At 33.9% G+C, this 15,670-nt stretch overlaps 1 protein-coding gene across 1 annotated transcript in view; it reads left to right on the plus strand.

Moving 5' to 3' along the window:
- The first annotated feature begins 293 nt into the window (after positions 1 to 293).
- Positions 294 to 15,670, plus strand: part of LOC111085368 (proteolipid protein DM beta-like) — a 28,526-nt gene continuing 13,149 nt past the window's right edge. The window contains exons 1-3 of the mRNA XM_022383628.1: positions 294 to 524; positions 2,095 to 2,248; positions 14,746 to 14,905. Of these exons, the coding sequence (XP_022239336.1) occupies positions 512 to 524; positions 2,095 to 2,248; positions 14,746 to 14,905 (327 nt within the window). The 5' untranslated portion in view covers positions 294 to 511. The remainder of the gene's footprint in view (positions 525 to 2,094; positions 2,249 to 14,745; positions 14,906 to 15,670) is intronic.

A 15,670-nucleotide genomic window follows, 5' to 3' on the forward strand; every position in this document is an offset into this window, starting at 1 on the left:
CACACACACAAACACGCCCTTTTATTATTATAGATATAGCGACTAGACCACTACTATGTCTGTTTTATCCCAGCAGATGTAGTGTGTTTGACATACTATGACATATTGTCCTTTACAATCACTCATGGGTTCTTACAATTACTTTGATAACCAAAGTAGCTTTGTTATCGTCAGTAAACTTGCGTAAGGATCAAAGTTCAACAACACACCACAGAACTTCGTTATTCGCTACATGAATTTTTCGATTACCGTTTATTTTCACGGTGATAAGACATTGCAAACAACGGTTTGGTTTTACCATGTTTTGACACACTCTTCATTACATCTCTGTTGTTGTAGTCTAATAAGTTAAACTATTTCAAATAGTTATGCGATTTATATATTCTCGTGTGTATACAATTAACATTTAGGTGATTTATGTGAAAGCTAGCCTATGTTTAACATTTAGTTTTATTACTTTGAAAAAAACGTTACTCGAATGAAATATTTTAAGGCCTAATTCTATATCAAGATGTGTTGTAAAGGTAAGCCTTTATTTGTTTCTTGATCGTAGTTTTTCAAACAATATTTTAAAAACATAATAACTAGAAAAAATCATTTGTAGTATTAAAAATTTGAAATGCTTTCAGTAAAACTGTAAAATCACCACTTTGCCATTTATATACTTTAAGAACCAAGTAGATTGTGTGGTTCAAAATTTTAGGGACTGTACTTTGTGAACATGATGAAATATCTAATCAAAATGTAAATTAGTATGTTGAAACAAATTTTTGCTGAATTTCTTATTTCACACATAAAATATTTGAAATACAAATTTTCATCGTTTAACTTTGTTACTAATTACAGTTATATATTTACATTTATATTAATTACATGAATCTACTTAAATATATTTGTCAGCCCCTACATGAAGCCACAACCCGAAAGCCTAAAATACTAAGGATTTGATTCTCTATAAAAGCAAAGGTTGTTAACTAGTATGTAGTATATCACAGCCGCTTCCGCTTTGACGTCATCGAACGTTCTGACTCGACCCTATAATATTTTTGTAATATACATTCTATTTAACTGATGCACAGTTAGTTACTTTATGGCTCAATAAGGAATAATAAGAACTCAAGATAACGCTCTTTGTTACAATCCAATACTGCAATGTGTGTAACAATGCTTTTAATTTAAAATATTAAAGAGAGTTTTATATTATTTGGTGAATCCAAGAAATATGTTTTTACACTTTCGTATCTGAATCATGTTATATGTAAAATATTAAACGTTTTTAAGATTAACTACTATGATAAATTTTAATATATATTTATATATATAGTTAATAAATTCACATTTAGCTAATCATTTCGAGTCTTCTCAATTTTCAACTAACTGTTATCAACAATGCTGCTTTTGCATTTTTCTATTGTGTTTTGTATGGATGGTGGTACATTTCAACTAAGATACTTCATGAATAAAAAATAACATTAATAAGTTCCCTGTGAAATGTAGTGAAATATGTACAAAGTAAGAAAATAGTTAATTATAATTGGTATTTTATGTAATATCAACCATTAACATATGTTAACCAAAACAATAAAAATAAGCCTAAAAATCAGGTAAGCTAGCAACTGAAAATATACATGCTGGAAAGCTTAATATGACGTTACGTTTTCAATTCAAAAGCCTTTCTAAGATAAGTACTAGGGCAGTCGCTTGTCAAGCAGATCAACAGTTTTTACAGGCAGATCAGATGCATATGTCTTATTATACACTCATTCTGGACATATATTATTTTCATTCATAAAAAGAGGTTGTTGTTGTTTTCGAGGGAGAAAACAATGTACGCATTTCATAAAAAGAAAGAATGATATTAATATTTTATTATTTTGATAGGCCAGTTCGTTGCACCACTTTCGATTAACTTTATGTTGTTAAGAAACGATTTTTCAAGTTATATTTCTATTTCTAATGTTATTTGAATTCATTTCTATCCTTAGGAGATATTCAGAGTTTTAAGTTTGGAACTTGGCCGTAGAGAACATCTTTAAGATCGTAGTATTTTATCGGAAGCTAATCAATGATAATTATTTTTTCCTTGATTTAAAGGATGTGCCAGATGCATGCTGAAGATTCCATTTCCATCAGTTATCGCCACTGTTATGTGTCTCTCAGGATCTGGGATTTTCTTAGGGTCTGCATATAAAGGAATCACCTTAACCCTACGAATGTACGAAGTCGTTTTTCAAGTGAAAGCTCGAGGGTATGAGTAGGAAGATATTTTTATGTATATATAAATATATATATATATATATTAGGGAAGATCTGTGATTTTTCACTTTAGCGTGATAATAGACTACGACATATAATACAAAGAAGTAATTTAAATTAATGCTACAGATGTGACTGTTTAAGCACACAAATGTTTTATACTTAAAACTGTATTTTTATTACTTTATAGATAGGACGGACCATAACAAACCCCTAAGTAAAGATATTACTTTTGTTGTATTTCGTGGGATGTTTTTAGGAACTTTTATATCAAAGATGAATTGGTAGCAATCGGAAACACTTTTACATTTTTGATATTAAACGAATTCAATGATCATGCAATACACCTAATCACGAACAAAAGTTAATTGTATTTCTTTCACTTTTCCTATATTATGGGGCTCGCTATGATCCACAACATATATACCTATATATATATATGAAATTGATATTTACGTGTTTATCTCTGTTTTTGTCATATTTTCCTAGACTTGGCTTTTTAAGTGTAATCAAACAAAATATAAATAGTTCGATGTTATATAGTGAATAAACACTTAGTTTATGCATTCACACTATCGTACAGAAAATAAACTTTAATACACATTTTACTCAGGACTTTTCTCGAACATCTAAAATACTAAACAATACTGGTGATAAATGATAACATCAAAATAATACACAGTGTACAACAAAATTTTCATGGTTTGATGTAAGGTCCTTCATCACTAATAACCAAACATACTTCAGATATTTAATGAATGGATTAGTCTACGTTATTCCTTTTCCTGTATTCACTGTATATACGTTAATGAGGAGAAGAAAAATCCACAATTAATTTATAACAAATATATATATATATATTTTCATTTTTTGATAATAATATTTCAGTAAGTATTAGTAACTTACATAGCTTACAAAAATAGTACAAAAATAAAGCCATAAATCCCACAGCCTTTGCAAAATTAAATTGAATACATTTTCCTTTACAATACGTTTAAGAATAAGAAAAACTACGAGAGTCATATTTGTTGTTTGTTTGCTGTGTTTAAATAAGAAAACTATACCTAAATATTTATATGTATTAAACCTAAGCCTTATCATTGGACAGATGCTAATACAGTAGTTGATCTTGTAGTTATTTATGAAGGTTTATTTTTGTAAAGTGAAAAATTTCTTCTTAGTCCTGTCTATTGCTTTACCATTTTAATAACCTCTGCTTATGATGCTCCAAAGACATGGTATTGAATAAAGTAAGTCATTTCATTTTGAAAACCTTTCTAACATAAATTTATACGATTTATTCAGATAGTACAGTAATGAATGCCTATTAAAAATAATTACATTTATGGTGAGTTGTGTGGTTAAATTGTATGGAAGTTATAATTCATTTTGCAATATTCTCAGGTGGATCGATTTCTCTTTGATTGATCAGGTAGTTATAGAATAATAGGAGATTTTGTTAGGAAATATTTTATTGGAATGATCCTTAATTCTCTTAACACACAAGCTATAGAACAGTGAATCACTTTTTCATTTCCAAAAACAAAATCAAAGTTTAAAGCAACTGGATTGTATAGTGCCTTTACAGGAGAACTCTCGGAATTTTTAAACCAAATCAATATCTGCAATAATTTCAATTCATTCTGTCCAAGCTAATATACTAAAAGCAACAATGTCATTTTTCTGAAGATGCAAACATTACCCACATGACTGATGGTCACTAGTACTACAACGCAAGGCATCACCTTACTTGCAAGTGGAAAAGATCAGTGTCTATGTCTATACAGTGTGCTCTACCTTACAGAAACTTTCATACAAAAATGTATGTAACACCGTAATTGAATGACCCAGTTTTGTAGGTAACTAGCGTAAGAGGAACTTACTAGTTCCTTTCATCAACATTCTATATTAAGAATACATGCAGTCTACCCCCCAATGGTACAGCGGTATGTCTGCGGACTTACAACGCTAGAAACCGGGTTTCGATACCAGTGGTGGGCAGAGCACAGATAGCCCATTGTGTAGCTTTGTTCTTAACTTCAAACAAACAAACAAATACATACTGTCTATGCACAAAAGTTTATAAAAATTCTATATCAGCTAAAAAACACGTAGTACACTTACATATCACACTTTTTCCTTATCCTTTACCTTAAGGCTGTTCCAGCCATCTCTAATTTTGAAATTTAAAAATGAATTAGAACATCTTACATATCAGTCAAGAAATTGGTATAACTTGCTCTCACCTCAGTAAAATACATACTTACACAATAAGCCAAGCAAATAACTGGACACATAACTTCACACACAGGTCTGTAGTTAGGGTGTCCGACTCGCAATTTTCAAGTCGCAGTTCGAATCATGTCAACGAACATGTCATGCTCGCCATTTCAGCCATGGGGATGTTATAATGAGACAGTCAATCACATCTTTCATCGGTAAAAGAGTAGCCAAAAAGTTGTTAGTGGGTGGTGTTTTGACCATCTGCATTTCCTCTATTATATCGCTTCCAAATTAGGGATAGCTAGTACAGATAGCCCACAAGCTGTTTTGCGTGAAATTCAGCAAACAAATAAACTTGAATAAATAAGATTAAAATTAAAAATTAAAACATACCACCAAATTGAATAATATACAGTAAACAAAATTACATATAAGAATAGCCTTTAAACATCAACTCAAAAAGAAAACAAGAAGTATAATTTAATAAGAAAGTAAAAAATATAATTACAATATAAAACATTATATACATTATTTATAGAATTTTAGAGCCTCGTGCCTTTACTGCAGCCCTGAAAGTAGATACTCCAATACATTGGTCGACTTTTAGCCAACCATGGTCATCTGGTAGATCATCTCTCAGACTTTCACAAAAGCTTTCCAAGTTTGAGCCAGCTTGGCCAAGATAAAACATACCTCTTCCTCCAGCTGCAAAGGTAGATTCTTACACTAACGAAGATTAATGGTCTTTATAATATCTATAAAACACTCAGATCTCCATTTACCTGGCTGTTTGTTCTTTGCAGTTGCACTTTAAGGCTGGTATTTGCTGTATCTACTGAAGCATAAGGGGTTTGGTAAACAACTACTTTCCTGGCTGTGGACCTCCACAGTGTGGGCCTATGACTTCTTTGCAGGCAGAGGAGGTGCGACACCTAATTTGGATGTTCCTATGCTGATGTACAACAATGCAGGAGCTCTGTTCATTGATGGATAGGCTGTAACCACCTAGCTTTTGTTAAGACCTTGCTTGTACGTGGATAAGCTCCAAAATGATCTGTATTCCAGGAAGGTCCTATTGATTTTGAAAGATGGTGCTCAGACGTAGGTAAATGCACATCGGGTGCCAGTGACGTTTCACCACCTGGTATCTTCCAGTATGATACTTTACAATCCATGAACAAGTCACAGAAGATTTAGGTGGTTCCAGTTTAATGAGAGTCAGTGTGGATCCTGGAGTAGGCTTTCTCTGTCAAATGGGCGAGATCGTATTGGAAGTGGTCAGCTCCGTGGTTGCTGTATAGACTCCAGTGATTCGGGAGGCCAGTTCATCCATGGCTACAATCAGAACCTGTATACCTGATGAGATGGTGAGTGACATATCTTCATCCATCAGCCTTGACTCTACATGGCCAAATGTCAGGTTAATCCTCAGAGTCTTAATGGCCACAGAGCAAATGGAGATTTTTGGAAGTTTCCAAACAGACAAGTTTCTAGTAAGCAGTAGGTTGTAAGACTGCTAACAAAAAATATAATACCACAAAGGCTATTTGAGAGCAAAACACACAGAAGGTTTAAGAACCTAATTGAATTTTTGAGTGATCAAAATTTTAGCTGAAAGTGTAGGTTAAAGTTATAATGGCTTAATTACAATAATTCTTTACCCTAAAATTTCCCTAAGAGTGTGTAAAAACTATTGCTGTGGTTAAGTGATATTTCTACAGGCCTACATCCACTCAAGTGTATATTACCTGAAAAGAATGTATCCCTTCTACCTTTAAATGCCTTGATCTCTCAGGTTTAATGGGTATCATGCTTGCCCTACATACAAATCAAATCCTTTATTTTCATTCATATGCTGCTTGATAGTTGCATTCTCAGTGTACTTGGTCCATCCATTTTCTAAATCTTTCAGGGATGTCTTTCTGTAACATCTATACATTTGTGCAACACCATACACATATATTCATTTATTCAAATATGTATATTGCCATATGTATATATATCTTGACAGTACACATCGTCACATATACCAGTAGATGTAAACAGACTACCTCCGACAGGAGAAATATTCATGCTGTCATTATAGTATATATCAGTATATCACAGACAACCTTGGATGATTAAAATATTCTGCAATAAAATAAATTCACTGTCCCAGACAGCTGCTAACCAGTAGCTAAGGTGGCAAGATACTGTATCTTTGTTTGCTAGTTAATCCTCTCAATTTAGTAAGCATCATAAAAAGTAAATGCAGGTCAGTCCAGTGAAATTAAGACTATTCTATTTAAATACATAACAACCTGATTGACTTTCTTTCAGAGAAAGAACACAACTCCCTCACTGCACATGGAGAAGGTATATACACTTTAGGTGTAAAGTAGATGAGTCTAGTGAGCTTTATGCAGTTTCTTAATAGAACTTCTGCAAATACTTGGTTAGTCTAGATGAAAAATTTTCACAGAATGTAAGATGACATGTTGCTTGAGAAAATTTCTCTGTATCTCCGAAAGCAAGGTTCACAATATCCTTTCAGCTAAGTTTCAAAATCATAACAATCCTCCTCAGTCCTATAAACTAATGATATTGTAGGCATTATACCTATAAACACCAGCAGGCCTAGTTGTGTGATAATGAAGCAAGTACCACCAGATGTTTTCCTTAAGGGTTATAATGCTCTTTCAATCCCATTAATCCTATGATCAACAATGCATCCTAATTCTGTGACACTATAGCAACTACAACCGATATCTCTCCTTGAAACTGCAAATCCAGTGAAAAAAACTATTTTAATTACATTCACAACAATCCAACTTCCACTCTATGTTAAGAAATTACACAACCCACTCACTGTACATGGAGGAGTCAAAAACACTTAATTGTACTGGGGAGATTTTAATGAGTATCGTTCTTCTGCTCTGTAGAACTTCCACTACGCAGATAGATAGGGTAAACATTTATTTTATTCATCTCACAAGTGACTGCGCTAACTACCAATCTGACAGTTTGTATGAACAGTAATTATCAGGAAGTCAGCGGTGGCATCTTGGCTAACTACCATAACTATATGGTGCCTCATCTCCAGGTACTCATCATTCGACTCATCTTGCACAGCCTCATAAGTACTTCCTCCTCCTCAGCTGAGATGAGTTGATGCCAACAAATACTCTCATCATCCTCTCACTCGCCAGTATTGACCTGCAATTATTGATCAATCTAATGCATGAGATGTTGTGCAGTAAAATATGGTTGTATATTTTTGATTTATTTCATGAATTTATGCATGCTATGTGCTGCTGTATTTTCTATATTAGAGTATGAGATAGTGACCTATAATGACACAATTTCTATGCTACTGACATAAAATAAAGCCACACACTTTTTCCATGCTGGAACTTTTGTTCTTTGATTGTTTTGGCATAGCATCTCTTCTGCCACTTGACAGTCTTCTATAAATATTGGCACACAACTTTGTGGACATTGATTAAATCAGACCTTATTCACTACATACATTCTTGTAGACATGGAGCAGTACGTGTAAGCCAACATAAGCATGTTTGGCTAAAAACCAGTTGATCTATGTTCTGCTGCATACTAATGCAATCATAACATATGGCAGGAGTTCATTCCAGTTGGTTTGCCCAGGAGTAACAAACTTCCAAAGTATCTACTTGTTAGTTTGCATTTCACATTCTACCAAATACTTACACAATCAGTGATAAGGCAAATTTCATATTTATACTACGTTTAAAACAAATAATAGGTGGATATTGAAATTAACCAGATAAGTATATTTATGTGTGTTGAATTAGGTTAAGTAACATTGAGACAACATATTAGCGATGGCCTATGCTGAACTATCGACCAATGGATAAGTCTGATCACCTCATTCAACCTCCAGGACCAGCAATATCCAAGTATATTCTCTCTAGGAGAGAATGAACAATTCTCTGCTAGAGTTTACTCTATCTAGCCCAACGTTTCCTCTAGACAGCACACACTGCACAGTGTTAACACCACAATTAATGAATTGGCCATAGTGCATCCAGTAAAACAATCATTACGCATTTGCACAAGTGCTTGTAACACCTTGGTGACCTTCAGCTCTTGCATTACACATTATTTGGAGAATTTCTTTTTTCAAAACTCTGTGGACCATGGACTATTTATTAACTACAATACAGATTGAGAATCATGTCCCAGTGATTGATAGTAATTGTACAGCACACCTTCCTGCCCTCATAACTGCTCAAATAAGTGCCACAGACTACGTGTGTCTGTACTAAATTTCTCAATCTGTGCCGGCCATGCTTCATCTTGTTGCATGTCAAGGCGCACTTACAAGCTCCAGGTCTTTTAGTTGCTCTCTCCATAGCTCTGAAGTGTTAATCATGGTATCCATTCACTAGTGGAATTTTCTACTGTATGGCTTGATGACATTGTTGTAGAAATCGTTTTAACTCCTACACAATGTCCACGGCCAGGACACTTAATGAAAATACAGTATCACATTATGTGGTGAGACAATCTATAGACATTCCTATGTTGAAGGCCCAGGCAATGCAGTGCAACAAAGTTATAGTCCTGTATCACTGTTATTAAACATACGATCATCCCATCTGGAATTTAAAACTTACAAACCATTTCAGTGATATCTGGTCCACCCAGAGGATGAGCTTCCCCATACCAGTTCTAATGTAGAGTTTGATGAAAACCACAACTTCAAGTAGTTCTTTCTTCATCATAAATTATCAGAATTCTGATGCCATGAGTGTACAATTAGCATATTCTATCACACATTCCACTCCATCCTGCAACTGCACTAACACTACTCCATCCCATTATTGTTGACATCAGTGGCCAACACAAAACACCACTTGTGTTTGCAGAGGTACTGTGACACCCTCTGCAACATACATTTAGGTAATTTCCTGTTCCTGGACGTAAGTTGATAAACATTGGATAGTTTTTCTGTAGAAATAAAGTTACTTGCTGCACAGGCAAAACTGACCAAATATTTTCACACTATGTCCTTACCTAGAATACCTAAGATGGACTCATAGTTGGAAATATCTATCTTCATTATATGAATGACATTACATAGACATTGTCAGACATGTGACTATCCAGTCACATCTTGTCTGTCACCATTTTCTACGAAAAAGTCACTATTTACTGGTGGGAGTGATAGCTTCAATGTCCGATATGTGGTGAGATTAACCAGTATCCTGGCAGCTCCTGTATCGACTAAAAACTCAATTTCTCACCCTTTATCTTCATAGGCAAATACCAAGTGTTACCTAGACCTGCGAGAACTGGGCTAACTACTAAACCTTGTGGCGCAAGGCATTTTTTGCACTACACCATATTGATATCCAGATCTGACACAAGCTCTGAAACAGCTACAGCTTGCTACAGATCTTTCTGAATCTGTTGTGCAGTCAGTCTAAACTGGTAGCACCACCCATCTTACTGGAGTACAAGGTATGACAGTTCCTATGAAGTGACCCTGTTACACATACATTTAGAAGCAGATGCTTCGATCCTCCTTTCAGAGCAAGATCGAGAAAGAGACATAATTAGCATTGAATATAGTACAAATACTATAGAAGGAACATGGAGACCTTTCTCATTCCATGGGATCCTGTGGGATTGAGTTGTAGTATCAAAATAAATTTGCTCTTAATTTGTTCTCAACATAGATCAGGTTTAACATGAGGCACTCATTTGAATAGGACTGTTTCTCTGAGACTTAGCCGCTAAAGCTACTAATGCAGGATTTTTCCTTTCTTCTGATTGATTTTAAGTCACAACTTTGAACATTGTGACTATAAAAACTGCTTCTGTTAGGGTGTTAAAGTCGCTCACACCTAAGTGATGTCTCATTGTCTCACTGTGAACTCCCTTGACAAATTTAGTAATGAAGATAGCCTAATAATCTGCCAATGCCATTGCAGGGTATGACTTCCCATGCAATCAGTGCAGATCATTTGCATAAATGGCCAAGATCTCTGAGGAACCCCAGTTTAGAGCCTTGCATTTGGTACACTGGATAACTTGGTTCACCATTGTGTCAAAATGATATCAAAATTTGTTTCACTTTCCTCAAATTCTCAATAAAATTGATTGCTCGGACATCCAAACTCAGCATCAGACATTGCACCAACTTTTCCTGAGTTTTGCCATCCCAGGCAGTTATCTGCCTGAACCATTTCAAGAAATATTCCATTACTTTTTTCTACATCCTAAGATTTCAGAGGAGTTTGTTTAGTCACTATCACAACTTCCTGTGATTTTAGCATAAACTTCCCACCCACAGGCTGAGATGTCCTGAACATCAGGTGCGCAGTGAAGTTGGCTTGCACAGGGACCTCTCTACTCAGGTGAATGTTAAAATTCTGTCTAAGGTCTGATATAGGATAGTTACTGGAATTATAGCACCCATTGGCTCGCCACTGCTCCATGGAACACCACCTTCACTAGTTTGTACATGATGTCTCAACTGCTGGCAAGACAGCTGATGCTGATGGACATAATCTCTCTAGACTGGCCATAAGTGACATTAACCAGAACTTGAACAGATCTACTCTGATTAAGTAATTCCTAATAATCCTATAGAGACCATCCCATCTAGTCTTGGACTCGCCAGACTGCACTCCAATGCAATGATCCTCAATTAATTATATCTCTTGTTCAATGTAGTTACACCTCTGAGGAGAACTCGATTGACCTTTCAAGGTGCACCAGATTCCAGTAATCTCATTTCTTGGTCTGTGGCTGCAGAGAAATATGTCAAGATTATCATAGCATCAATAAAAATCTAATATCCTGGAGAGTACTTCTCTGAAACTCAAAAACGCTCTCTGACAGCCATCTTTTTTCAGTCCCTAACTCCTACTTCTATTTGTAAGCCCTTTGATTTGTGGGAAATGATATTTCCTCAAGTACAATGCTTCCACTCAATAGTTCAGAAAACTACAGGCAAATACACTCTTCAAACGAAAAACAGATACTCCAAAAAAAACAAGTCCTGTGGTCACAGCACCTCCCTTTTTACTCTGTGATACTATTAGGTTCAATGGGTTCCATAAATGTAATTGCATAGAATATGGATTACAGAATATTTTTGAATTCTCTTAATCTCGACTGAGTTTAAAGTTATCATGTGGTTGTTATACTGAAGTGTTATCAGCTATTTGAAAATAATTAATAAATGCAATATAATCATCACCATCATTATCATATCATAGACTCAGCAAATGTGGATATACTTAAAATAAAAATCTCATTTTTCTAAGGGTGTAGCCGCTACCTATGTGACTGGTAGTCACGTTAACCACACCGAAAGGGATGTTGTATCCTGACTTATCAGAGGAAAATATCATCATTTATTTCTATACAGTCTGCTCTTTCTAACAGGATTTTTGTTAAGAGAAAATGCCTTTGACACCCTAGTCGAATGACCCAGTTTTGTGTGTAATAGAGTGAGAATATCTTAATGGCATTTTTCTCCGATATTCTATATTTAAAATGCACGTTAAGTATGTACAGACATTTTGAAAACTAAATAATCTATGTTAAATGGGGGAGAGGGAGGAAATACATATTATTTTTGTATATCACACTTGTATCTTCGAAAAAAATCATAATATAATAATTGTGGTTCTGATTCTTTTTACAAATATATAATTGCAATGATCTTAAAAGGCTTTATTTGATCTTGGGCACCCACAAAGTTGAACTTTACTCAACAATCACAGAAGTTCTAGATTATACGATGAGTGCTTATTGTGTAATCATAAATTTTAAAATGTGTGGAGAGAACAGATTTTTCCGTAAAGTTTTTCATCGTTTATTAGCAATGACTTCTCTCTTTAATGGTTGAGGTATCTACTGCTTCTCCTACAAACTGAAAATTTTCATTGACAGCTTAAAAAAAAGAAAATTGCCATTGACTGCTTAAAAAACGATATTATAGAACTAATTTTAAATATTAACAAAACACAAAATTACCCAACCTTGCCAATAATAAGAGACTTGTAGATATAATATGAGAAAGAACAGGTGTAAGTGATTTCTGACAATTGGAATGCAAGTTGAACAAAGAAGAAAATTTTTAGGTAGATTTAAACAGAAGAATGATTATACAGTGGTAGAGCTATTGTGTTATGTGGTATTCTCAAGTAAAACTGATTTATACAAAACATATTAGATGAACTAATAACAGCAGGGTCAACCAGGAAATTTGTGGAGTGATCTGTATTTGAAAACTTCACTGAATTTTCAAGTTTGTGATTTAATGAGACTGAACAAGTTTTAAATAAAACAGACACAATCCTTATTGTAAATAAAGAAAAAGCAGTGTGTGTACTTGTGCAGACAACAAGATACTTCAAGAGGATCATTGAGTGGATCGTCAGTTTTCTGTCTTACTAGTGAAATAGTCATAACAAGAAGACATATAAAGCTGAAAACGAATATTTTCTTCAGTATTAAAAGAAACCTTGTATTTTTTTTCACAGAACATTCACTGACTGTAACATCGAGGCATCATCTACTGGGCCAGCAAAGGACGTTGCAGTCACTAACCCTTCTAAGACTTAAACAAAGTAAACCATGACATCCCCTAGGACACAGTAGATATTTAACATAAAGCAAAAAAAGAACAAGGCAATTTTAACTGTTTTCTGGGACATGTGTTTATGTTAAAACTGCATGGAAACCAAAACTAAATATATATTTTTTAATTTATATATTAATAAATGCAGGTAGAAAACATAATATGTTTGCATATCACATTGGGTTTAAAGTTAAAATAAACGTAGTAAACTGAATTAAAATAATAAAATAAAATGAAATAATTTTATTCAAATAAAATGTAATAAACTTTGTTTAAATAAACTAAAACGGATTAACTGATCAACTGAAAGAAAAAAGGCATATACATAACCAGTAGACCAAGCGTTAATGACGGGAACTAGAGTTTTACACGTTTTGGTTCTCTCAAGAAAGAAACGAATCTGGTTGTAAACTCCAAACTACACTCATATTTCATGTTCTCTTTGTAGCTTGGATCACAAAAACGCAGAAGTATCTCTGCTTCAGGTAACAGTCGTAGAGCAGGCCTACAAATATAAATTAATGTATGACACAATAAAACTATTTTTCAAAATCATAGATATCTTCCATAACTGAATCCTGCTATAGAAGCAGCACTGTGGGTTAAATTGGCCAATAACCTGGACTTGAGTTACCATTTTCGTAACTAGAACGTTAGAAACATTTTTTTAAATCATAGAAACACAAAATATGTACTGTACGAGAATGAGAGATGTGGCATTTTGTTACATTATTTGATTAGATTTAACAATTTAAAGAAATGTGAATCTAGGTATGTTTGAAACAAATAGTATCAGTATAATGTTGGTCTATGGCTGGACAACGAATATACATTTTCAGATCTTTACAAAGGTAGAAGAAGTATTGATCCAAAGTGATCTGTTTAATGAGCAATAGCTTCTGAGCTTTGTACTCTCTAAAAATATTAGTTAGTGTTTTCGTAAAGCATAAAATATCTTAAACTGAAATTACTTGATGGTATACTTTTATTATGTCTCGAGTTGCTTTTACCTTGCACTTTAAGACATTTATTAAAACCCATTATACAATGTAACTCTTTATCTGGTATACATTATGGGTTAATAACCAAGATGACAACAAGAAACTCTGAGGTTTATCTTGGTATTTCAAATAAGATTCAAAATGATGGTTATGTACTCTATCACAAGTCCTACTTAAACAAGCTCATTAGGGTTAATTTGCGATGTTATTTGAGTTTCTCAAATTATATTTTCATTTCCTCACATATCTCATAACTGAATGATTATTCATTTTTATGAATTAATTTGGAATAACTGTACATTATGTTTAGCTTATCTTACTTTGACTTTTGGAGATTGGACTTAATTTTTATATGTATTGTTAGTGTAATGCAAGAATGAAAGCAACGTGCATCTAAAAATGTCCAACTATTCATTTAACCATCTTATCTTGTTACATTGTATATTGTGATGAAATATTTTATAACAAGATTATCACTGTTAAAATAAAACGTAAGATTTACACGATAAACCTTTTATATGTGTGTGTGTGTGAAAACAAAGATTTGAAAACGCTCAATATGTAAGCTTGAACAGTTTGTTTGAATTTTGTTAATTTTCCTGATACCTTATCTTCTCAAATTAACTAGCTTGTCTATTGTTTCCATAGATTCATAGATCTTAGACTTGCATTTCTAAGTCTCTCACTCTTAGTGGCAATTTTGGGCATCATCCTGGTGATTATTGGTTTCCTGGCAACGGGAGCAACAAGAAATAAAGTCTACCGTGGGTGGAAAGCTCGAATGGGAGGCCGTGTTTCTTGTGGCGTGGTGAGGCGTAGTTTGTTTTACTAATAAATGAAAAATATTTTCAACAATATTAATTTTACTTAATTATTGATCAATTCACTTAAGGATTCCTTCTCTACACTCTGGAAGAATAGTATGTTTACTCTGAACCTAGAGGGGGGAAAGCTACTCCATTTTTTTTAGAGTGATTGCTAATATCATGCCCCTAGTGACTCAGCAGCAAGTCTGAGGGGTTAAAACGCTAAAATTTGCGTTTTGATATCTACGGTGTTCAGAGCACAGATAGCCCATTGTGTAGCTTTGTGCACTTAACAACAAAACAAACAAACCTAATCTCATTAGGTGAAGGGTGAGTTTCAATTCTTTGAAATTAGGAGAGTAGATAGAAATTTATTAACATAACATAATGTTTTGGGATAACATGGGACCTATTGGTCCATCTCGGCTGTTCCATCCTCTAAACTAAACTAAAACTATTAATAATTAAAAAAAAAATCTTAAAGTCAGTCCTTATCATTCACATATTAATCTACCTTTCTCTTAAACTCACTTAAATTTACTGCCACCACAATATCCGAGCGTAACCCATTCCAAAGGCCAACCACCTGTTAGAAAAAATAAAACTGTGTTAGCTCAAGATGATTCCTACCCTACCAAAATTTATTTTTGTGTCCTCTAATCCTACTATTCTCACTGTTAAATATGAAAAAGGATGATACATTAATACTATCAATTCCCTTTACAATCATAAGCACCTCTATCAGACCCCCCCCCCACTCTTCTTTT

This window comes from Limulus polyphemus, unplaced genomic scaffold (assembly GCF_000517525.1).
Source record: "Limulus polyphemus unplaced genomic scaffold, Limulus_polyphemus-2.1.2 Scaffold17, whole genome shotgun sequence".
Classification (NCBI taxonomy): domain Eukaryota; kingdom Metazoa; phylum Arthropoda; class Merostomata; order Xiphosura; family Limulidae; genus Limulus; species Limulus polyphemus.